Source organism: Cibotium barometz, chromosome 7 (genome assembly GCF_041138505.1).
Source record: "Cibotium barometz isolate CiBa-2024 chromosome 7, ASM4113850v1, whole genome shotgun sequence".
NCBI classification, from domain to species: domain Eukaryota; kingdom Viridiplantae; phylum Streptophyta; class Polypodiopsida; order Cyatheales; family Cibotiaceae; genus Cibotium; species Cibotium barometz.
In genome coordinates, this window is record NC_141052.1 from 14,296,351 (window position 1) to 14,319,804 (window position 23,454).

Consider the following 23,454-nt stretch of genomic DNA (forward strand, 5'->3'; position numbering starts at 1 on the left):
CTCCTTCCCTCTTTGCGGCACTAGCGACTGGGAGTGGACTCTAGATCTCGCTCTTAGTATTTTGCAGACACAGGCAGTTGAGTTTTCTCACCATGTGAGCGATTTGGAGATGACAGACGTTATAGGCCGACTCTGGAAGTTGGCACATTTCTTTGATACCGGGAGTGCGGATGCCTCCGGGAATCGACACTTGGTGGTTCGCATAGTGGCAGACCTAGCACGAGACCCTGGCTATGTATGCATACATGAGGTTTCTCTCTCCAAGCGGGAGGCAATGGGACACAGCCACTGGCGCCTGGTCCGAGACTCTTGCAGCACACCGGGTGGGCAAATTCGTAGCCGCTCGGATGGGGATTACTCTCCATCCAAGCCACTTGCGAAGGCCCGTCGTATGGCTGAGACAGCCTCCACCTCATCAGGTCATTCCATGAGGATCATCTCATGGAATGTACAGGGCCTTGGCGGCGCACACTATGTACGTTATCGTGGTTGTTTGAGGCAGGAGCTTCAGAGATGCCTGGTTGGGGGCAGTATTGATATTCTAATGATGCAGGAGCACCATTTGAGTGAGAGCAGGATTCGGAGATATGGTTCGGTGATGCCTGGTAGATGGGACACATTTTGGTATGCAGGTTTTGGCCCCTTGGGTGGGCAGGGAGGAGTATGTATGGTCATTGTGGATGTATGGCGGCAGGCCATTGTGGATTGCGGGGTCATTGTGCCTAGTAGAGCGCAGTATGTTATTCTGAGGATGCACGATGAGCATTTTGGTGTGCTCAATGTCTATGCGCCCAATCATGCTAGTGCCAGAGCCGAGTTCTGGCAGATGCATTGCCCGAGGCCGCACATTGGTGTGTCGGGGGAGACTTCAACATGCTTGAGGACCTGGCCGATAGGATGGGAGGCAGTCATGTTACACTGCACGGCACGGAGCTTGCAGCTTGGGAGCGATTTTGTCAATGACACTGCGGATCACTGATGCATGGCAGCATGAGGCTTTCTCCCGTTCTCAGGACAGTCTTAGTTTTTCTCGGTCGCATCGCCGGCAAGGAGGGACTAATCTATCACGGATTGATCGCTTCTATGTGGGTGACAGGTTCGGAGAGCGTGGTGGCTCCGTTGGCATTCTCGCTGGCACCTCTTTTTCAGACCATGGGCCAGTTATTTTGACACTTGAGGAGAGGACACGGGAGACCAGCTTGCAGTTGAGGATCCCAGAGAGGATACTTAGAGACCCCAGTCTTTTTGAGAACATTGAGAGGATATGGCATAATAGCCAGAGCTCTGACCTGGATGGAGCAGGCCAGTGTGCCAGGGACTCATCGAGCTCAGCTCTTTTTTGCACGCTACAGCCTTGACACGGCTGGGACAGACACGAGAGCGGGAGCGTCGCTTGAGACGTAGCCTTGCTTCGCTCCAGCGGCAGCAACCTACATGTGAGTGGGTGGCGTCCCAGCTGAGCCAGGCACGCGAGGAGGTTAGAGAGGCAAAGGAGCAGAGACACGAGTTCTACTATCATCGCCACGCCTCTCAGTGGACGCAGCTTGGTGATAGAGTGACTGGGGAGTTTTTTGAGATCACCGGACCCTGCCATGCTCGAGCAAGAGTACGCCAGCTTAGGAGGCAGGACGGATCGTTAGCCACTGAGCCCGGGGAGATTAGAGCTATTGCCACTGAGTTCTATAGAGACCTGCTTTCAGTGGAGCCAGCCACGGAGGCACGTGATGCTTGCAGACAGACTGTGTGGGCCCATGTGCAGAGGAGGGTCACAGATCGTATGCGCACAGTTTTCGGGGAGCCCCTTTCAGAGGATGAGCTTGTTGAGGCTTTGAGGGTCCTTCCGCGTCATAGGTGCCCTGGGGAGGACGGATTGACGCCTGCCTTTTTTATGCACTATTGGGACCTTTGGGGGCCACGCCTCCGCAGGGGCTTTCAGTATGTTTTTGACACTCGGGTGATGCCAGAGAGTTTTTCAGAGGGCTTGATCTTTCTTATCCCCAAGGGGGAGGGAGTGTCAGATGATATTCGGCATTGGAGGCCTATTACGATCCTCAATACTGTCTACAAGGTCCTAGCAAAGGCCTTGAGTTTGAGGATCCAGCCCTTCCTTGGGGATTTGATTCATGCTACCCAGACAGGATTCGTCAAGGAGCGCAGTATCGTTAACATTTTCACCTTCTGGGAGGCGACGGCCCAAGCTAGATTTCTTGGTGAGGACTTGGTTGTTATGCTTCTCGATTTTGAGAAGGCATACAATGAGTCGATTGGGGCTTTCTAGAGGGCACTATGCTTCGCCTCAGTTTTGAGCCAAACTGGATTTGAGGAGTGGCAGCTCTATATTCCACAGCTCGTAGCCAGGTGTTGATGGTAGGAGGACGGGGGCCGAGTTTTGAGTTGACCAGATCAGTTCGTCAGGGATGCCCTCTCGTCCCGTTCCTTTTTCTTTTCTTTGCAGAGGCTATGAGCATGTATCTGACAGCAGAGGAGGTTGGTTTGAGAGGACTCCAGCTTCCAGTCCGAGGAGAGGACCTGCTCGATTCTGAGTTTGCTGATGACACGGGATTGTTTCTGCATGGCCAAGAGGCCAATCTGCAGAGGGCAGAGCAGTCGCTACAAGTTTTTGGTGTGGCTTCGGGAGCATTGATCAATTGGCGCAAGACAATGGCTTTTTGGATCAGTAGCACTCCCGCTCCGGCGTGGAGCCCAGACCCAGGTTTTAGATGGATTCCTCCTGGCACAGCAGTGCGGTATCTGGGATGCCAGATTGGACATGATTTGTCACCTGAGCAGCAGATCACCCCGCTTCTTCTGAGCATTCGGAAGAAGCTTTTATATTGGAGTACATCTCGGCTATCCTTCGCTGGGAGGGTGGTGGTGACAAATCAGGTGCTTTTAGCGACTATGTGGTATATCACGTCTTACTGGATTTTCTCGAGCTCTTGCATCAGCTAGGTACAAAGGCTGATCAGGAACTTTCTTTGGTCTGGGCGGGATGGTCAGCCGGCCCGGGCTAAGGTTGCTTGGGCAGTTATTACTCTTCCACTGGCCCAGGGGGGCTTGGGCATTATAGATCCAGCTGATCAGAGTAGAGCCTTGTTGGGGAAGCTTATTGTTTGGGGACTGCTTCCAGGCGATGAGCCTTGGAAGGAGGAGCTTTTTCAGCGGCTGCAGGCTAGAGCTCCCCCGAGCCGCTGCTTGGTCGACTTCGTCAGGGCCAACTCTGGGATACGAGACGGAGCAGGACAGCCAGGCCATCAGATTCATTGGGGGCCAACCTCGCCTTGTTCCTTCACCGGATTTCTTGACAGCCGGTTGGACACAGAAGAGGGATATACGATGGGAGCTCCTCAACAGCCTCACCATATGGTTCACCTAGAGAGCCCGTTGTTTCAAGGCCTTTGAGGGGAGACTGGAGCCACCAGCAGAGACTGTTCGGGCTATCTGGCAGGAGTTGATTCACACCCTGCGAGGACAGTATGACCGCATCCGGGGCGACTCGGATCGAGCGATCTTACGGCGCCAAGCCTTCCATACCATTTGGCGCAGCGGCCCTTTCTATACTCTACACGCGGGTACCCCCCGCTGGCACTACAGGCCACCTGTTTGGATTTTTCCCCCTCCTATTGTATGATATAGCCTCTCAGCTATTTGTACTTTTATTTGTACTTTTCTGCACCTAGGGAGAGTCTCCCTAGCTGCCTTGATTGGATCTCTGCTTTGCCTTCTTATGAGCAGGAGAGGGGTTTTGTAGCCCAGTGGGCTTTTTTTTATAACTAATGAAAAGATCTTTTCTCGAAAAAAAAAAAAGGATATACATGAAGTACAAGAATTGAGTCATATAGACTCTTATTGAACTGCTCTATGTTGAAGTAGCCACTTGTTGGTGAGGATTGAAAGAATTACGTTGACTTGCAAGGCTAATATAGGTATCTTCACTAAGGATTGAAGATCATTTATTTGTGAAGATGAAAGCGTCGTTTGGAGAGATTTGTAATTTGAAGAAAAATTCCAGACGATGGGTTGTACCATTGACCAGGCTTTCACCCACCATGGCTCCCCCATCCAGAGATGTACCTGGAAGTTGACGATGGTGAGGCTTTAGTGCAAATATTCTCCTATGCATGAGTATGGATATGTACTCATGGAACAGCTGCTACATTAATTCAGCCAAAAGAATAGTAAGCAATAAGCTTAACAAATATATAATGGCTATTGAAAATCGTTGGAAAAGTGTTAGTGCGTGAGATAGCTTAATCCGTGATGTGGCTTAAATCGTAAAAGTGTAGGTTCTTAAGCTGTGAGACTGTAATTCGTGAGAAACCTGAATTCGTGATATGTAAGTTTTTTGACCGTGAAGGGATATTTCGTGAAATGGCCTAATCCCGTGAGATTGCAGGTTTTTTGGCCGTGAGATGGAATTCCATAAGATTGCACGATATTCCATGAAAAATTGTACTAATCTTTCTGGTACCCACACTTGTTGACGTGGTGGAGTTCCTTGAGGAACTCGCATAGGCTTTTGTGGACGGTGTCATGGAGTACTTGGCCTTTGAGTGCTGCATTGAGGAAGAGGTTTCAACTGTCGAGGCACCCAAATTTGACTGGCATCTTCATAGTAGCCTTGAGCTACAAGTAGCTACTATGAGCTACAAGTAGCTACTTTGCCGCCCACATCTTGACACTATGAAGATACCTTGATTGTGGTTGTCTTGGTGGAGTTTTCTTTTGGGTTGATGTGGAAGGTTTGGGGTCCTCCTTGACTTTGATTGGCACTGAGGCTGCAAGTTTGAGACTCATGGGCATTGTTGATGACGATGAGGCTAGAGTCTCTTATGGAGTGGCTGTCCATGACGAGGCCTTTGAGCATGTGGTTGTCTCCTTTGGTGAGGTTTGTCGATAAAGATGCATAAGTTCTGGGGCCTTTCCTTTGAGTTCCTTGTTAGAGATAGATGGTTAGGCTGTGGAAACTTCTTCAGGAATAGCTGTTGATTGCGAGGTTTTGGCATCAAACTTCGTAGATGAGGATGGGGTTGAAGGAGTAGATGTGGTGGGGTTAAAACGTGCGCTAGTTAAACTGCTCGCCACTGCAGTCCAACCGCCTCTGCCACATCAACCCTTCTGCCACATCAGCCGCCTCTGCAGTCAGCCCCTCTGCCACGCTGGCTGCTAGTGGCTGGCTGCGCTTGCAGGACTACTTCCTAGCTATGCTTGCAGGACTGTTGCTTGGCTGCAGCCAGGTGCCACATGGCAGCGCCAAATCACCTAGACGGTTGTCCTTTTGCGGTGTTGCAGGGTTTGCTACCCGACTGCCCCCCTTGGCCACCTCTATGCTGCCCTGAGTGCCCAACAAGAGAAGGAGAGTTCTGAGCTGATGTACCTGCAACACAGTAAGAGAAATACCCAAAAACACATACATGCACATGTACATACATATGAGCATGCACACACATGTACTCACACACACTAAACATGTATCTGCACCCACACACATGTACAAACTTACACATGCACATACAGAGTAAAATATGATCAGTGAATGTTAATCATGCTTAAAACATAATCACAATGCTTAAGAAAAGAGATAAAATACTCAGTCCCGTAACATATCCCCCTCTTAAAACAAAGCAATCGTCCTCGATTGTTCAATCAAAGGATCTACCAAACTGAAACAGAACCTAAGAGACCAATGAGAGAGCTATGTCCTGCCTACTGAAACAAAACATCTGAATAACATAAATCAAAAGCATCCACCTCGTGAATAGTCATGTCTCCCTGGATGCTTTACCTGCTCCGCTCATGGCCATCCCATAGGACCCACAATCAGCAGTACATCATGAACATGAGTAAACACTGATGCATCAAGGCAAGTATCTATATACATGCATATCAAATGAAAGTCTAGAATAGGCGTCCCCATTCTCTCAAAAGATCCGAATATCCATGAATCAAACCATGTGACTAGTACACATATATCAGAGAAGTCCCATAGGCAGATATACTGTCAGTTCACTATCTCGGGTGTGCTAATAAGAACACCAAGCGACCCCTAGATCTCATCCAAGTGAACTCTGTGACGAGGGAGCGAAGTCACCCCCCTCTTGTGTAACAAGTAGTACTCCAAAATCCACAGCTAAACTTGTTGAAGCACTTTCTAAGGTAGGCTCCAAACCAAAAGCCTCGAGGTAAAGTTTTAGTATCCTCGGTGAATCTGCCAAGTCACCCTCTTCCATCCACTTCGAATCCATAGGTGAATAGTTCACAAACTTCACCAGATATCGACGTGAAACTTTTTCTCTAACTTTTCTTTCTTTATGTGCCAAAATCTGTTCCGGTTGAAGAATCTCATCTAGTTCTTCGACTTCTGGTTGTGTCTCATCAACCTGATCTGTAGGCACCTCACCTCTGAAAGGTTTAAGAAGACTCACATGGAATGCATTATGAATCCTCCAATGATCCGGTAACTGAAGACGATAAGAAACATCACTCATCTTCTCAATCACCTGAAAAGGCCCATAGTACCGCATACTCAGTTTTTGATAAGTGTTCTTTACCCTTCATTTTCTTGAGTCTAGCCTTCTCAAATCTTAAAAGCACCCAATCACCCAAATCAAATACCAATGATCGACAGTGAAGGTTTGCTGCTTTCCTCTGTTTTTCTTAAGTCCTTTGAAGAGCCAACTTGACCTTCTAGGAAGCCTCATCCATATTATTCTCCACAAAATGATTTGCCTCGAAGATCTTATCTTTTGTATGCAGGATTGGAGGTACTTTCTTCCCGCCTTCCACAATCTCGAAAGGTGCCTTACCTGTGGAAGTGTGAATGGTGGTGTTGTAAGCAAACTCTACCAAAGGAAGATACTTTTCCCACTGCTCCTTATGATCCGAAAAATAACACTTTAGAAGATCCAATACAACTGAGTTGGCTATTTCCGATTGCCCATCTATTTGTGGATGAAAAGACGATGAGAACTTCAACGAAGTCTTCATGTTCTCGAACAATGCTCTCCAAAATAAACTCATCATTCAAGGATCTCAGTCACTAACAATAGATGTGGGCATTCCATGGTACTTGAAGATATTTGCAAAAATATCCTCACCATTTGCTCTGCATTAATCTTCTTCCTGAACTGGAATGAAATGGGCCTACTTGCTGAAACGATCCACGATAGTCCAGATGCCATCATTCCCACTCTTTGTCCTAGGGAGATCAAAGATAAAATCCATAGCAATACTCTCCCACGGTCTATCTGGAATAGGAAAAGGATGAAGTAACCCAGGTGTCTTTTGACAATCATACTTCACCTTCTAACAAATGATGCAATCACGAACAAAAGCATCAGCATCCCTGCGCATACTAGGCCAATAAAAGAATGCCTCCAAAGCTTTCACTATAGCCTCAATACCACGATGGCCTGCATAAGGCGAAGCATGGCATTTTGTCAAAACCTTCTGCCTCAACTGAGATGTGACAATTTGTCATGCATCATCAAAAATCCTTCTTTGAGAGAATAATGATCAACTCGCTCTTCTTCAATCAAACGATCAAAAATCCGCCCAAAATCTGCGTCATGAGCATACTGCTCTCGCATATCATCAAGTTCATGATGAAAGATAATAGAGACGGCCGTCACATGTGGTTTCCTAGACAAGGCATCCGCAACCACATTTTTTTTGCTATCCACATGAACAATCTGAAAGTGAAACATGGACAAGAAGTTAGCCCATCTCATATGCTTCTCTGAGAGCTTCGTTTGAGTAAGGAAGTATCGTAAGGTCTAACGATCACTCTGAACAATGAAATCAGCCCCAAGAAGGTAATGCTTCCAAGTAGAAAGAGCATGAATAACCGCAAGAAGCTCCTTCTCATACACTTGTAGATTCCTTTCTGCTGGTGACAAAGTTCTACTCTCATAAGCAATAACATGTCCATCCTGCATAAGAACAGCTCCAATGCTATTCCCACATACATCACACTGTACCACAAAAGGTTTATGTAGATCTGGTAGAACCAAAACTGGACCAGTGGTAAGCTTTTCCTTGAGTTTATTGAAGGCTTCCACTTCCTTCTCTATCCATCAAAATTTTACATCCTTTTTTTTTCGTACACACCCGGGGCCCACTCAAGTGGGTGGAGCCGATTTCCCCTTTCAACAATTAGCCAATTATCATGGTCGGGCAAGGGCCACGTACCATCGGGCAAGAGCCACGAATTAGGCATCCCCCATGACCACCGCGATGAGTCGAGCGCTGGAATAGCGGAGGGGTCTCGTATGGATCCTTCTATCTCAGGTGATCCACCACCCGAGGAGGAGGAGTCACTCGAGTGTTCAAGGGACAAGAGCCCGAGCAACCAAACACATCAAGCGAGCATAGGTGTCCCTTTATAACATGAGAGAGCCTAGTGGGACTTGAACTCATAACCTAGAGGTTACAAGTCACAAGCTTGACCACTACACTAACTCAATTTGGACAATTTTGGTCAGGTGATGGTCAGGTGATGTAAAGATGAAGCAATTTCTGCAAAGAATCGGATAAACCTCCTGTAATATGAACAAAGTCCTAAGAAACTTCGCACATCATGTATAGACTGCAAATCCGGCCAATTCTTTATCGCTTCAATTTTCGTTGCATCCATTCTGATGCCATTCTTAGACACTATGTGCCCAAGAAAGTGAATCTCCTCCATGAAAAATTCACTCTTCTTTCCATTAACAACCAACCTATGCTTTCTGAGTTCCTCAAATACTTTGGTCAAATGCTCCCGATGCTCCTTCTTTGAATGAGAAAACACAATCATATCATCAAAGAAGGTGCCCACAAAAGCACGGTGTGTCGGAAAATTCGATCCATCATTCTATTGAAAGTCGCTGGAGCATTCGTAAGACCAAAAGGCATGACCAAAAACTCATAAAGTCCAAAAGTTGTCCTGAAGGCTATCTTGTGCACATCTTCTGGTCTGATGCGAATTTGATGGTATCCACTCTTCAGATCAATGCGACTAAAGTAAGCTGCTCCCTGTAACCGATCCAATTTATCATCGATTCGTGGTATAGGGAATCTGTTCTTGTTGGTAATCTTATTCAGTGCCCTGTAATCAATGCACATCCACCAAGAACCATCTTCCTTTTGTACCAAAAGCACTGGTGAACAATAAGGCGAAGAGCTCGGCTGAATCAACCCTTTGTCCAACAAATCACGCACTTGGCTCATTATCTCTTCTTGTTGGGCTGCACTCACCCTATAGGGTGGCTTATTCGGTGGTGAACTTCCAGGAATCAAATCAATCGCATGATCCTTAGGCCTAGCAGGTGGCTGGCAAAGTCTGAAAAACAATCTTGAAAACTTTTGAGAAAATCCATTCTTCCCTTGTCCAACTCAAACAAGTTGGACTCTGTCGTATCCTCATTCTCTTTAACATACACTGAGTAAACAGAAAGATGTTTCTTTATTAAACGAGAAAAAATGAGAGAGAGAGAGCCAAAAGTGTGGTATCCACAAAATGCAAGTCAACTCTTGCATGTGTGCCACATCCATATAATATAGAAGTACAAAATATTATATGTAGAGTGTCCTTTCACACTTGATATCCAAGGGGAAAAACCACATGGGAAAAAGTGCCCTTGGTTAAGCCCTGTTCACACATAGCACTACCATAAGTGAGCATATGCCTACATGAGGGTCTTGGTCGTATCTACCGGGGTAGTCCTGGCCCTGAAAAAATCTATCATGGCTCGCTGGCGAGGTGGGTCCTTGTGTGCTATCCCAGCTCGTAGGTCTCGATGGCATCTGAGCTCCAATAAGAAATGCCCCAAACACCTCTGGTCCTCAAACTCCATAACATGTCGTAATGGTCCAAAACCCTCTCGGAAGAGACAACAGTATCTCCCTCGTATCTCATAGTACACATTACATCGGCATATGTAGTGCTCCTCTGACTCCACTTCCTGGTGACATAGCTGACAAATGCGGTCTTCTGGCTTCATCTCCTCGTATCTACCAGCCTCTACCCTCAGCTGACGTGATGAAGTCCGGATCTGTCCAATGGCACTGTGAATGCCATGTGAGAGATGGGTGTCCATGTATGTAGACCGTGTCACAAAGCCATCTAGGGAGAGATGTAGAAAATGGTCCCGATAGTGGGCCATCTTCATGCCTAGTGGTAGGGGGGGACTGGACCATGTCCTTTCTGCATCTAGCCTCACGATGTCCATCCTGATCACCCTATTCTGCTTAGAGCGACTAAGGTCCAAGGAGGGGCAGTCCAGGCTGCAATCAAATGGAGGGAGTGCATCAATCGTCATGCCATGTAATCTCAACCAGGTACACATCTGGGTGTACCAACATCGTGTATCGTCATCTACTGCTAACTGCCTAGAAGAGAAGTGCTAGGTGTGGGTATCTCAGTCTGGGGAGCTCCCATATCCTCTACAAAAATGTCACTGACTGGAACAGAGCTTCGGTAACCACTGGTGTGGCTCCTATCTCTGCTCTGACAATCTCATGAGGTACCGATGGTTTGCTCCGAATCATGCATGCGATCATAGTCAGCAATGGTTTCTCTAGTACTTGCCATCCATCATAGAAATCTCTCTGGTCCGACCTGGTCAACAAGCGGCTCCCTCCTCATGTAGGCTGGGTCCCCATATGGGTGAGCCATATAAGAGTGTAGGTGTGACCAATGTGTCAAACAACCAGAGTTTGGTGCGCGGCTCCTAATCCACTGATTCACCTCTAAAAGTGAACTAATGGTCAAATCTAGTCACCCAAGCCTGTGCGGTATTGAAGACCATTATCTTAGTCTTCCCAAGGTTCACTGTGAGCTCCTTATCTGCACAAAACAACTGCAAAGCATCCAAATGTTGTTGCAAACCCTCAGGGGCGTTTGCAATAAGTACAATGTCATCGGCATATAGCAGTATGGGTATCCAAACCCCTGCCAGACTAGCCCCCCTGCCCCCCCCATCCTATCAATGTAGTCGGATATCTCATCGATGTAAAGTACAAAAAGAGTGGGTGACAGTGGGCATCCAGAGTGGGTGACAGTGGGCATCCCTGCTTCACCCCAATGGTGCTAGTCATTGTATCCGGCATGCCTCCCAGGAGTCCGTACTCTACCTATCACCGCCTCATATAATGCATAAATGCCCCACTGCATCACCTCGAGAACACCAATGTCATGCAATCTCCTCATGAGTCTGGCACGTGGCACCGTGTCAAAGGCTTTGCGGAAATCCACAAAGCAGCAATATATCCTCTTCCCCCGTGCTCGTCCCTCCTCAATGAGAGCCCTGAGGGTAAATATGTGATCCAAAGTCGTGAAACCTCATCTGAAACCTGCCTACCTAGGTGCTTTGAGTCCATGTGTCTCAGCCCATCTACTCAGCTCTCGATCCAAAATAGATCCCAATATCTTGGCCAAGCAATGGCCAATCATGATGGTCCTGTAGTTCCCTGGTATCATGGGGTCACCACTCTTAAATAGAGGTACAGTAGTATGTGCCGACCAACTGTCTGGGAAACCTTCGTAAATGGCCCTATTAAACATGTGTACTAGCAGTGGAGCCAATACATCTCTAGCATGTGAAAAATGTTCTGCCACCAGACCATCCTGGTCTTGGGCTCTTCCATTACATAGTCTGTCAATAGCATCCAAAACCATCCGAATGGTGACAAAAGTAATATGATCCGGGCGAGTCGCTGAGACGGATGAGGGATGGGGGGACTGCCCTGGTACTTCATATAAATTTCTTGCATATTCATGCCATGCCTCAGGTGCTGTGATAGGTGTGGGTGGCTTTCGCTCATGGAACATCTTCCATGCCCTCTTGCTGTCCTGCCCCAAAAATAGTTGGTATATCTCCATCTCAAGCTTGGCCAGGTAATCCCGCTTCTTCTTCCGCACAAGGCATTTGAAGAGCGTTCTAGCCTGTCTATGTGTGTGGATGCCAAGGGTGAACTCCCGTTGCAAGCGGTCACGAGTCTCGCGACATTCATCATCATACCAACCATTCTGTGGAGTCATATGGTGAGGAGGGGTAGAAAGAGGGGGGGTATACGGGAAAGCTTATGCTACTAAACCATGTAATACATCTGCCAACTCTTTCGTACGCTCATCAAGTGGACTGCTCGGGTCAACAGCGAACAGATCATATACTGCACTGCCATATACGCTAGAGGTCTCCCGAGTAAAGTGATATCTTGGGTATCTAGTATGATTAGAGGGTGGTGTGCCTAACATATCCACAAGTCACAGAAAATGTCAAATATGCATGGTTTGCAGCTATCCCAATGGGTCTACCCGAAATGGAGAGATCCTGTATATCATGTATCAAGGTAGGTGAGCCCATCAGGTAATCCACTCTACTAGCTCCTCCCTTTTTGTTCCAGCATGTGAGAGCATCTGAACCTGGCCAACGGGATAGGCCATTATAGATAACTAGCCCATGTGCACTCTCCAAAGCTAGGAAGTGTCTACCATATTCTGTCACCTCTCCTATGTCCTGGGCAGATCTCTGCATCCCTATCTCATCCGTTGCTAGCTCGCAATACATGGGCTCATCCGTAGCATAGAGAGCTGATTGTTCCCGGCCTGTACGTGCATTAAAGTCCCCCATTAGTAGTACATCTCCCAAGCTCGCAAATCTCATGATTGTCCTCATACAGCGGCATATATGGTGATTCTCCTGACGTAGCGTATCTAGAATGTGCCGGTGCACTGAAGTTGGTGTCTCATCAAAGAGAACAACTAAATGAGATTAAAAAGTACAATAAATTGATTGTCTTACAGTTATAAGAATAGAATTGTAAGACTCCGAGATGATACTGAGTAGAAAATACTAGAAAGAACACCAAAGAGCTCAGGGGGTGTTGCCATGTGATTGGGTGACTCATAGGGGTGTGAGATCTTACACAAGCACCAAGGTGAAGCCACCGTGAAGGAAGCCTAAGCCATGCCCCAAACGGCTACAACAAATGGGCGAAAAAAAATGGGCAAAAAAACGAGAAAAAAAACAATCAAAACGGGCAAAAAAATGATCAAAACGGGCAAAAAAACAAGAAAAAAAACGATCAAAACGGTCAAAAAAACAGTGTAGTTTTTTTTTCAGGTTTGTTTCACTGCCGTACCGTACAGTACGAAACTTACGTTTTGTTTCGTACATCAGCAACAAAACACCAATCGGGAAAAAAAACGTTTCTGGTCATTTCAGTTCGTCCCATACTTTACGTGCGGTTGCTGTGGTACACATCCCGCAGACAACTATGGCCGCGCCATGCTTGTGACTTGGGGGGCACTTGCTTGGCTTTCCCAATCTGGTTCGCAGCTTTTCTACGAGGGCAATGATACAAACTCTACTATTTTCATTCGTGGAGATATTGCCCAGCATGGTTTATTGCAGGATGTCCCTCACTCTGTTTATACACCCTCCAGACAGAGAATTGACAGTATTACATCATGACACATCTAGAGAGCTAGATGCACGGAGGCTATCGAGGGTGTCCAAATTTTTGGGTCTCAGTGCATTAGTACTATATGGGGTGATATCATCCATAGTCTCATGGCTACTTGGGCTCGTATTCAGGGGTCCTCTCATTCCGGGCAGGCAAAGCGCATTATATTTATGCGGGAGTGGGACCATGGCATTTTCTTTTCCTCTAGTCCCACAAGTCTTTCATGGCATCATGATGCTCCTCAGTGGTTGAAATCACCTTCCATATTGGGGTGATTCTATTCTATTCCAGCTTATAGCCATGATTGTTGTATGCTTTTTTTCATACTTAATAGATGTCTCTTTCTAGGAAAAAAAAAAAAAAAGGTCATCTGTAACAGAAGCTCCCCATACTGTTGATTGTTGCGCACCTCCTCCCGTGCTGCGCACTTCTGCGCCTGCACATTATGCCCACTATTCACTTCATTCTCCTCCTCTCTATGCACCCCTGCTCCTACCCGTCATTCACCTCACCGCCTTCTCTACGCACATCTCCTGCCCACCATTCTCTTCGCCCTCCTCCCCTGCTGCGCACCTGTGTGCCTGCACATTCTGCTCACCAATCACTTCGCCCTCCTCCTCTCTGCACCTCTCCTCCTGCCCACCATTTGCCTCGCCCCCCTCCTCTCTGCACAACTCTCCTCCTTCCCACCATTCACCTCCTTCTCATGTTAATGTTGCCATTCCCCTCGTCTCTACACACTTCCCTCCTACCTACGATACACCCCACCCCCCTCTTCTCTGTTTTCCCTTCTTCTCTGCCTCTCGCCATTTTCTCCCTTCTCTCCTGCGCAAATAAGCCCTTCCTCTTGCCTCTCCTTGTTTTCCTGCGTCAGCATATGGAAAATTCTTGTTGTGTTCAAGTCGGACACCCGTCCCTTGATTGGCACTATAGCTTTTGCCCAAGCCAATACTTCTCCACTCCCATAGGCCGTGAGAAATATCAATTTTTCACAAGATGAGCTCCTCATCCTCCAAAGTGACATCAACAATGAAATGAAGACAACTCTCATTGGGAGAGGCTATGGCTCTCACCCCGCCCGTTCATAAGTTAGAGATTGGCTTCTAGTAGTCCTCCCATCAGAACTAGTTGTGCACTTCATTGATGCACGTTTACTTGGACAAGGGTTCTTCCAGGTTGACTTCAACTCCTCAGAAGCCACATCTTAGGCACTTGCTGGTAGCCCATTTCCCCTTGGCCCACGGAAATTATACTTCTTCAAGTACCGATTGGACTTTGATCCTATGGCACAAGATCTGCGCCTTACTCTGATTTCTCTTAGATCTCTTGCTCTTCCACAAGTTTTTTGGAAATTGTTGGCTTCCATAGGAGCTGCATTTGGTCAGGTCTTGGAAGTACCTATCCTAGGTTACCTTCGTCTACTTCCGCAAGGGTTACTCCCACTTCTGATGAAGTACTCCGAGTTTTTGTTCTTGTTCCTGTTCCTGACCCATCCATCACTAAAGGTTACATCTTGTATTAGAGACCGGATGATTCACATTTTTGACGGAGGATCGAGATTGCTGGCAATGGCTAGCAACAGCTACTGCCACTTTTGATGGAGTACCCCGAGTTTTTGTTCTTGTTCTTGACCCATCAATCATGACCTAATGGTGGTTACACCTTGTTATAGAGATGGTTCACATTTTTTACAAAGGATGGACATTGCTAGAAGATCAGCACTGTATTTGCTGTCAACAGGGTCATCTTGCTAGATGTTGTCCCAAATCTAGAGGCCGCACAAGGAGGTGGCATGGATGTGCTCATCAAATGGCTCTAGGAGGACCTCTCCTTGGAGCATTTCCCCTCCCTCACTTATTTGACGCATTCCGGCCTCGAAGGGGAGTCCTACATCAACCGTGAGATCTAGTCGCAACTTTCAGTCCTTGTCTTTATGAGGATTGTCTCATAGAACATACAGGGACTTGGTGGTGTTTTTCCGCATTGTCGGAAACAACTTATCAAGAACCAACTTCACTCTACAGTCATGGAAGGTCCCATGGACATTTTACTCACATGAGCATAAACTCAATGCTAGGCAATGTGGTAGATCTAGCAAGTTATTATCTGGTAACACCTTTTGGCTCAGAGCTGCAAGGACCAAAGGTGGTGTATGTATTTCAGTGTCAGCCTCTATCTTACCTTGCATCATTGGCCATGGTGTCATTTTGCTTCCTAAACACTTCATAAATACAAAACCACATTTTGTAGTGCCAACAAGAAGATGTATTTTTCCAATTTGCATAAACAAATGAACCTTCTCAATCTCTATCAGGATTTCTATGATACAATTCTCCTTAAGCACAGCAACTCAACCACTTATACCCCTGATTTATGAATGAAATTACCTCACCACCTTCAACACGCACAAGCTCTCCTGAGTCACACGAATAAATGCAGCTGTCTTTTCCAGTATGCTCTGCCTCTGCAAGCCATGTATGCCACAAGAAGTTTTTTCCCTCCCATTTTGCTATATCAGTAGCTATTTGTCTGAATGCAGTCTCTGTTAGCTTGAATGTCTTGGCAAATCCATCACCGACAACACTAACGAGGGAAACATCAGTAAGGCAGTACTGCACCTGTTGATTTCAAGCGGTTTTATCACATAACTCGTTAGTGGCTTGCATGTGTTCAATATGTAAGGATGTCTTGGTAAGAGGGAAAAGCCATACATAAGCCTCAAATTTACCAAAGTGGTGTCTTTTAATTTACGGCCGTGCTATATGAAGAAGGTGAGATCATACCTGATACACTTCAGCTTGTGGTACAGAGGCCTTGACGGTGGCAAAAATCTTGGACTTCTCTAAGCTCCACAGCACAAGAATCCAGTCAGGGCCACACCCTTGGGCGGCAATGTTTCTGCCATCTGCACTAAAAGATATTGAAACATACTCCTTCATGCCAGCAAGGGCCTCGCTGCCAGAGAGGACCTTCCTTTTCTTCCAGACACCTGTTTCCCATAGGCTAATGATGGGACCATTGGCTTTAGAGTCAGGGGAAAGCACTCTCGGGTCACTGTCTTTGGATTCACCATCAACGGACTTGGTTTCCATGGCATTAGATGATGATGGCTTGTGCTCGCCACCGACGGAGCTACGGGAATCAGAGCTGATGGTGGAGTATCTGGAGTCTGCTTGGCCTGCTGTTATGGGGAGGGTGCCCTCGGCTATGGCTACAAGCTTTTTGGTGGGGCTAACAGAAATGGCGGTGATGGCATTGGTGTCGTTGCTGCCGGGAAGGACCTTCTGCTGCCTGTGTTCTGTGGAGGCCACAACCACATTGTGGCCGGAAACGTAGAGGTAGACAGATTCATCAACGAAATGAATGGAATCCTTGAGGGACCCTTTCAAGCCGATGATATGGGTGGGTATGAGGTGAGCCATGGCGAGCCCTAACAGAGATCACAAGGGTTCTCTATCTACGCAAAGACCTCCAAGAGAGTATGTGACTGTCTTCAACCTTATCATCTGCTTCATGTCGCGTGTGTTGAGAGAGGGCTTCCGCTAAGACGAGAGGCGCCATCGATCCAACTGCATTTCAGAGGAGACGTTCCTCCGTGCGTGCATGCAATCAACCTTTTGCATTTCATAATCTCGAGACAATTTCATTTCACACTGAATGGGCGCTCTCACCTAGTTGGACGGGATGGGGCTTCTTGTACTAGGCAACTTTGTACGTTGAGCCACACTCTCCAAAGGGAGGCTACCATGGCAACCTTGTAGATTAATATCCACATTTGTCGTGAGCCATACTCTCACCTTCCATTGCCTTTCGAAGGGATCAAATGGTTGAGAATCGATCTTGTTCCCCTCTTTCTTTTTCCTTTACTTACGTGATCTAAGATTCTTCTTCCCTGAGAAAACCTTCACTTGTGAAAGGGGGGAATCTCACTTGCTTGTCTCTCCATCGCACATAACAAAGGCCCTAAGCTCTTTCACGTAACATGCAATCCCAACTCCTTAGCACTTAGACTAGCAACAAAGGGAGGAATCTCACTTGCTTGTCTCTCCACGACCAGACCTTGAAGGTAAACTCAAGATCAGGGACCTGATGGGTCAAGGGGTTCTCATAGATGAGTCCCATATAACTATTCAGGCAAACCACTTTGGTCAATATTTGTAGATCTTACAACAACTCAAGCTATTGAATAGTGAAGATGAGGACTCTCACTGTGAGCTACTGTTAGAGCTTGATAACTTTCAAGCTATTGAATAGTGAAGATGAGGACTCTCACTGTGAGCTACTGTTAGAGCTTGATAACTTTCAAGATTGGATTCATGTTGTTTTGGCAACCATTGTCACTCTCCCATAGAAGTTTGAAGCTCGGGACAAGGTTTGCACAAACTGGATAGGATGAAGATAACATCCATGTTCATGTGGCATCCCTTTTGTCACTCTCCCATAGAAGTTTGAAGCTCGGGACAAGGTTTGCACAAACTGGATAGGATGAAGATAACATCCATGTTCATGTGGCATCCCTTTTGGGAGCTAACAGTGACTTCAAACCAGGGATAGTTAGTGACTCATACAATGAAGATTCCTCCACAAAAGAATCAACTTCTGCAATACCAAGAGAACTCGAACACTTGACCAAGAAAGAGGAAACCACACAAGAAGTCTAAAAGGTATATTCTCCCTATAGAGATGGACCTTCATTGGCTATGTCGAGGCCATTAACTCTCCTACACCAAACACTAGGAAACTAACTTAAACAAGAACCAATAGTGTCCACAAAAGATGAAGAGGATCCCAGTAGCTTCAAATTTGGTCGAGCGACTAGTAAACAAGATTAAAGTAAAGGTGGAGAAAGAATTCAAGTTCAAAGAGCTCCTCAAGCATATAGAGGAAGATTTGGGGCAAGTGCCTGAGTACTTTAAGTCCTACAACATTGGAAATAAAGTAGTGCATGGCAAGAGGACCCAAAGAAACCCAAGTGACGAGTCTCATGCCTCTTGACAGCCACACCAAGGTCAAGTAAACATGGATGGACTTAGTGAAGAACCTAAGCTAATATTTATTGCCAAATACCTCAACCCTAAGTGTAACAAGGAGAATTGATAGCTCTGCTGGGAATTTCTTTGGAAGTGGTGAAGTACACCATCCCTCTCATAGAAGGCACAAAACCATTAAAGTAGAGAGCCTACCACCATAAAAATATAATATGGAGGACAAATGCTTAAAGAACAGTTGGACAAGCTTATCGATGTAGGATTTATTTATGAAATCAAGCATAAAGATAGTGATCATATGGATGGTTATTGCAATCGTTCCTAAAATGAATGAAAAGCTTAAAGTATGCATTAACCACAAAAAGTTCATGCCACCTAATATTGGAGAGAGTCGGCGTAGAAGAAGATTACAACTTCTTGCATAACTTGCACTCTCTACAATCAAGTGTCTACATCCAACATATCAATACATCAAGATAACATTTGCCATAGAATGGGGAACCTACGCTAATTCAACCTGACTAATGCCCCCACCACCTTCCAATGCTTAATATGTATAGCCTTCAAGGATCTTCTTTGGAAGATTTTGGATGTATTTATAGATTTGTGTACACTTCCAAGAAAAAGCATCTTGCTTGCCTTAGGTAAGGTTTTGAGAGGTGCATACTCTACTGCATCTCGTTGAACCCACTCCAAAAATGCCAATTTCAGGCTAAACGTAGAGTCATCCTTGGACACATTATTTCCAAGAATGGCATTTCCACCTATGAATAAGATCATATAATCTTTGGAATTGCCATCAACCCCACCAACTACAAGGGGGTGCAGAGATTTATGGGTCATGTAGGGTATTACCAAAAGATTTATCTTCTCATATGCAATATATGCTAAACCTTTATATAGGTAGCTAAACCTCCTAAAGAGGGAAAAAGTGCCCCAACCTATGGCAGTACCGTAAAAATGGCTATGCAGCTTACACTCTAAACTTTAACACGTGGACTTAAGTTTTGGTTTTCCCATGTTTCACATGAAAGCAAGTTATGAGGACTTTCCCCTGAATCAATTAATGCTATACTAGAGGCTTGGTTCTAGAGGTAGATATTTGAACTTTCAGCCTTACTACTTCTATGTTCAAGTCTTCACTCTTCGAGGGATGTGAGTGCAGTCTAAGGATAATCAATCATAGAGCTATGGTGGATGAAATATCTACATGCTTAAGGAGTGTGAAGAAGAGAGAGAGAGAGAGAGAGAGAGAGAGCAATAGAGTTAAAGTATGAGAGAGAGAATGCACAACTTGAATGGTACTCGTTGTTTGAATGAAGGGCCCAAGTACATGCTTTTAGAGGCACCTATGCCTTATCTTTTGACCCTAAATAAGAGGGTATTAACACCTATGCCTTATCTTTTGACCCTAAATAAGAGGGTATTAACACCTAGTGTGTTCACTTGAATAGGCTCCAGACTAACTCCGAAATATCCAACAAACCCCCCTTCAGAGTGATGGTGGAGTTACATGCATTACCTTCAATAGTCCCGTACACCAACATAAGCAAAGACACAAGATGCGTTTCTCTTCAGACCCAAATGCCAATAAAGCATGAACTATAGGTCAGTGAGCATGGCATAAAAGGCTCAAAGGTCAACAATCACGGCTCAGAGGATTAACAAGCATGGTCTTGGTGAAAGACTAAGAGGTCACACGGGAGACAAAGACAGCCTACATCAGCATGCCAAAACAATCCCCCCTCACCTAAAACAGGGCAAAAAAAGGGTATGATGGAGAGGAGCCTTTTATAGAAACAAGGCATTACAAAATCCAAAAGGATCCAAAATAAATAACTCAGATTTTGGGGGACTACTTGGGCAGACCCTTGACTAACAAAAAATTGAATTTAGAAATAAAGAGAGAATCCCCCCTTGATGACCAAAATGCTGATGAAGACCTTCTTGATGTCAATGTAGTCTTTGATCTTCTTCATGTCAATGTAGATCTTGATGTAGATGTAGCCCTTGGTCTTCTTCATCATTGATTTCATTATGTAATGAAATCCATGTAGGCAAAGATGGATCATGTTCTCAATGTGTTCATGAAGCGTGACATGATGATAATGCATATTCCTTATTGCATTGAATATGCTTAAGGGGGTCTTAGCCTTATCAATGGCCAATGTCCTTTCCTTGTACAATTGATTTTTGAGCATGCTTAAGGGGGTCTTAGCCTTATCAATGGCCAATGTCCTTTCCTTGTACAATTGATTTTTGAGCATGATAGAAGAGTTACATGAAGCATTCAAGCTCAAAAATCTTATTGTCCCAAACAATGCTAATATAGATTTATTCCCAATTTTGGATTAACAAATTGACCACACTTAAATCAAGGGAAAAATCTAATTTGATGCTTTACAAAGGTTTAGCAACACTTGAATGTGAGATATGAACCACTAATGGCCCTTAAAACCTTATATGATTAGCACTAATCAAGATATTAGTGAAAGTAAATTTTTGTTAGCTGTACAAAAAATACCTTAATGTGGAGAGCGGCAAATCAAGGGGATTTTTCAATATGAACCTTTGGCAAGCTATAGCAAGTCCCCAATGGTACGGTTGAACCCTCAAACGGTCAAAAAAATTAGGGATTGGTATTGATTAATCACTGGTTAGTGAAAGGTCAGTGACTTGTGCAAACAAATCTATTATAAAAATAGTATAAGACAAAATGCTGTGATAAATTATCAGCGTTCTACCACACACCTGATCTCCTATGTGTGGATGCAAGTAACCACCATCGCACACAAGTGTCCAAAATTAATGAAGCTGTAGTCTAGATCTCCCTACATACTTCAATATCTTACCCAGGTCCTGGGATAGACAAAGAGTAACAAGGAATCCCTCATCTACAATAATGTGTGCGTGTCTGCAATCTTCATGAGCCCCCTCACCAATGATGGTGTGGTCAATACATTCCACTAGACAAAGAGTAACAAGGAATACCTCATCTGCAAGGTGTGTGTCTACAATCTTCATGACTCCCCTCACCAATGGTGTGGTCAATACATTCTACTTAGGAATGTCAGGAAGTACTCCCTCTAATTTCCAGTAGGAAAATTGTAAGTGCAAGATGAAATTAAATTAAAATATACAATATGTGTTCTAACAATTTGTCTATCTGCTGAGGCAACATGCACTCCATGCACTAGCATGGATGTAGGAAAATTGGCAAATACAAGTCGAGCCACTGTATTAGAGGATACTCCATGGTGGTGGTACGCATGGCAATACAAGGTAGAGCGTAAGTTCTAAAACCACTCCTTAATACTACATGAATGCAAAGGCATATTAGCTAAGCTAACTTTAGAAGCAAGCTTGGCTTCAAATCCACTATGTAATAAGATGTTTAATGCAATTACTCTACCTATCCCGTTGAAAGTCATCAATGGCAGCCACATCCACCAAAAGTGCATCCACAAAAGTTGCGTGTTGGTCCCCTTTCTATTGCCACATAGAGTTACTCAAAACACAAATAGAAATCTTTTAAAGTAACATGCTCATTTCAAATTCACGAATTAGCACATCATTAAAGTCTTGTACCTGTAGTATGCATTGATGCGCGTCTCTCTGAAGTCGGATGATCCATGATGGTCTTAGGGACCATAGACTTGCTCGTAGTGGTAGGTACATATTTTTTCCCCCTCTTGTGAATCAAAAGGGATGGCTCACTCTCATGCCCATCCTCATCCTCTATAACCACCCTATTTATTTGGTTGGATGGCTCCTTACCATGGATCTTCTCTTTCCCTTTGTTGGTATTCTTTGAAGTTTTTTTCCCAACTACGTGTGTCGCCTCCTCGGTGGGTGGAGATGAGATAATCACGTTCAAAATCACTTTGGGATTTTCTTGTGAAGAAAGCCTTCATGCAAACAAATCAACGACCAAAACCCTTAACGCTTGTAACTATCTTAATTTTAAGAGTGTCAAGTAGGTTTGAGTTTACTTACGGGCATGCAGATACAGCTCTTGCTTAGGGGATAACTCTAAGGGGGTACTCAATCCACTAAGGACAATGGGTGCTCTTCCATGCACTAATACCCCTCTCCCCACCAAGGTAGTTGAGAACATAGTGTTCTCATATCATGTGGATCTAGCCACTCAACAATATCCGAGGGCATATTTGAAATGGATTTGTGCTCAAGGCAATCCAAGAGCCATCTATAAAAGAGAGCTTGTCATGCAATTCAAACCATAGATTTTAGATGCCATAAGAAGCAAACTAACATATACTTAAATGGCTAGAGAATGAAATGTAACACTACCTGTATACAAGCCTCTTGCTTGATAATGGCAACTTGGGCATATTAACCCCGTAAGAAGCACTCTTCATGTTGCCTAACATGTGAGAGTATGCATTTATCACATGAATTTTACATTGGGCTTTAAAATATCCCTCAAAACTCTTAGGCATTTGAGGCCTTTCCAAGTCAAACTTGGCAATTTGAGTGCACGCCTCATTAAACATATGTAGCAAATATGCTTCTTGTCTCATGTAAGATCTTAATTTTTTATAATCCCCAAATTGTGCCCCTTTTGGATCTTTGACCTTTGTCAAAGCCATCATATGCAATATTTCTTTTCACCTACATACACTCCAAACAAAACATTCAAGATTGAAAAAATAGATGTCATACTTTCAATATTGACATAAAGTTTTGGATTCAATATCAAGAGAGAAGCATGAACAAATTAAAGCAGTGAACATGAGATTTTTAAGGACACCACGTACCTCTTTAGAGTTATATAGCTTGTCTCTTATTATGCCAACCATGGTTTTGTCACTCCAATCTCTGTCAAAGAGCATAGAAAAGAACTCCTCCCCATTTGCGGGATTTGCAATGCATAGGTATTTATAACCCGCTATCTCAAAATTTCTCCTCCTCGCATTTTATGGACTCATCCATCTTCCTCTTCAACTTCTCACCCTCAAACCCATGACCAACAAGCTTAATCTGCTCATCCTTAAGG

The 23,454-nt window shown here is 45.0% G+C and overlaps 1 protein-coding gene across 3 annotated transcripts in view; it reads right to left on the reverse strand.

Moving 5' to 3' along the window:
- The window catches only part of LOC147636709 (uncharacterized), a 211,083-nt gene extending 194,056 nt beyond the window's left edge, over positions 1-17,027 (reverse strand). For 2 of the 3 annotated variants that reach the window (XM_086800193.1, XM_086800192.1), the window contains exons 1-2: positions 16,233-16,999; positions 15,837-16,067 (exon numbers count right to left, since the gene is read on the reverse strand). In XM_086800193.1, coding sequence (XP_086656319.1) covers positions 15,837-16,067; positions 16,233-16,871 — 870 coding nt within the window. In that variant the 5' untranslated portion in view covers positions 16,872-16,999. Of the gene's footprint in view, positions 1-15,836; positions 16,068-16,232 lie in introns of all 3 variants that reach the window. The other variant, XM_086800191.1, reaches the window with a different exon arrangement.
- Positions 17,028-23,454: the final 6,427 nt, after the last annotated feature.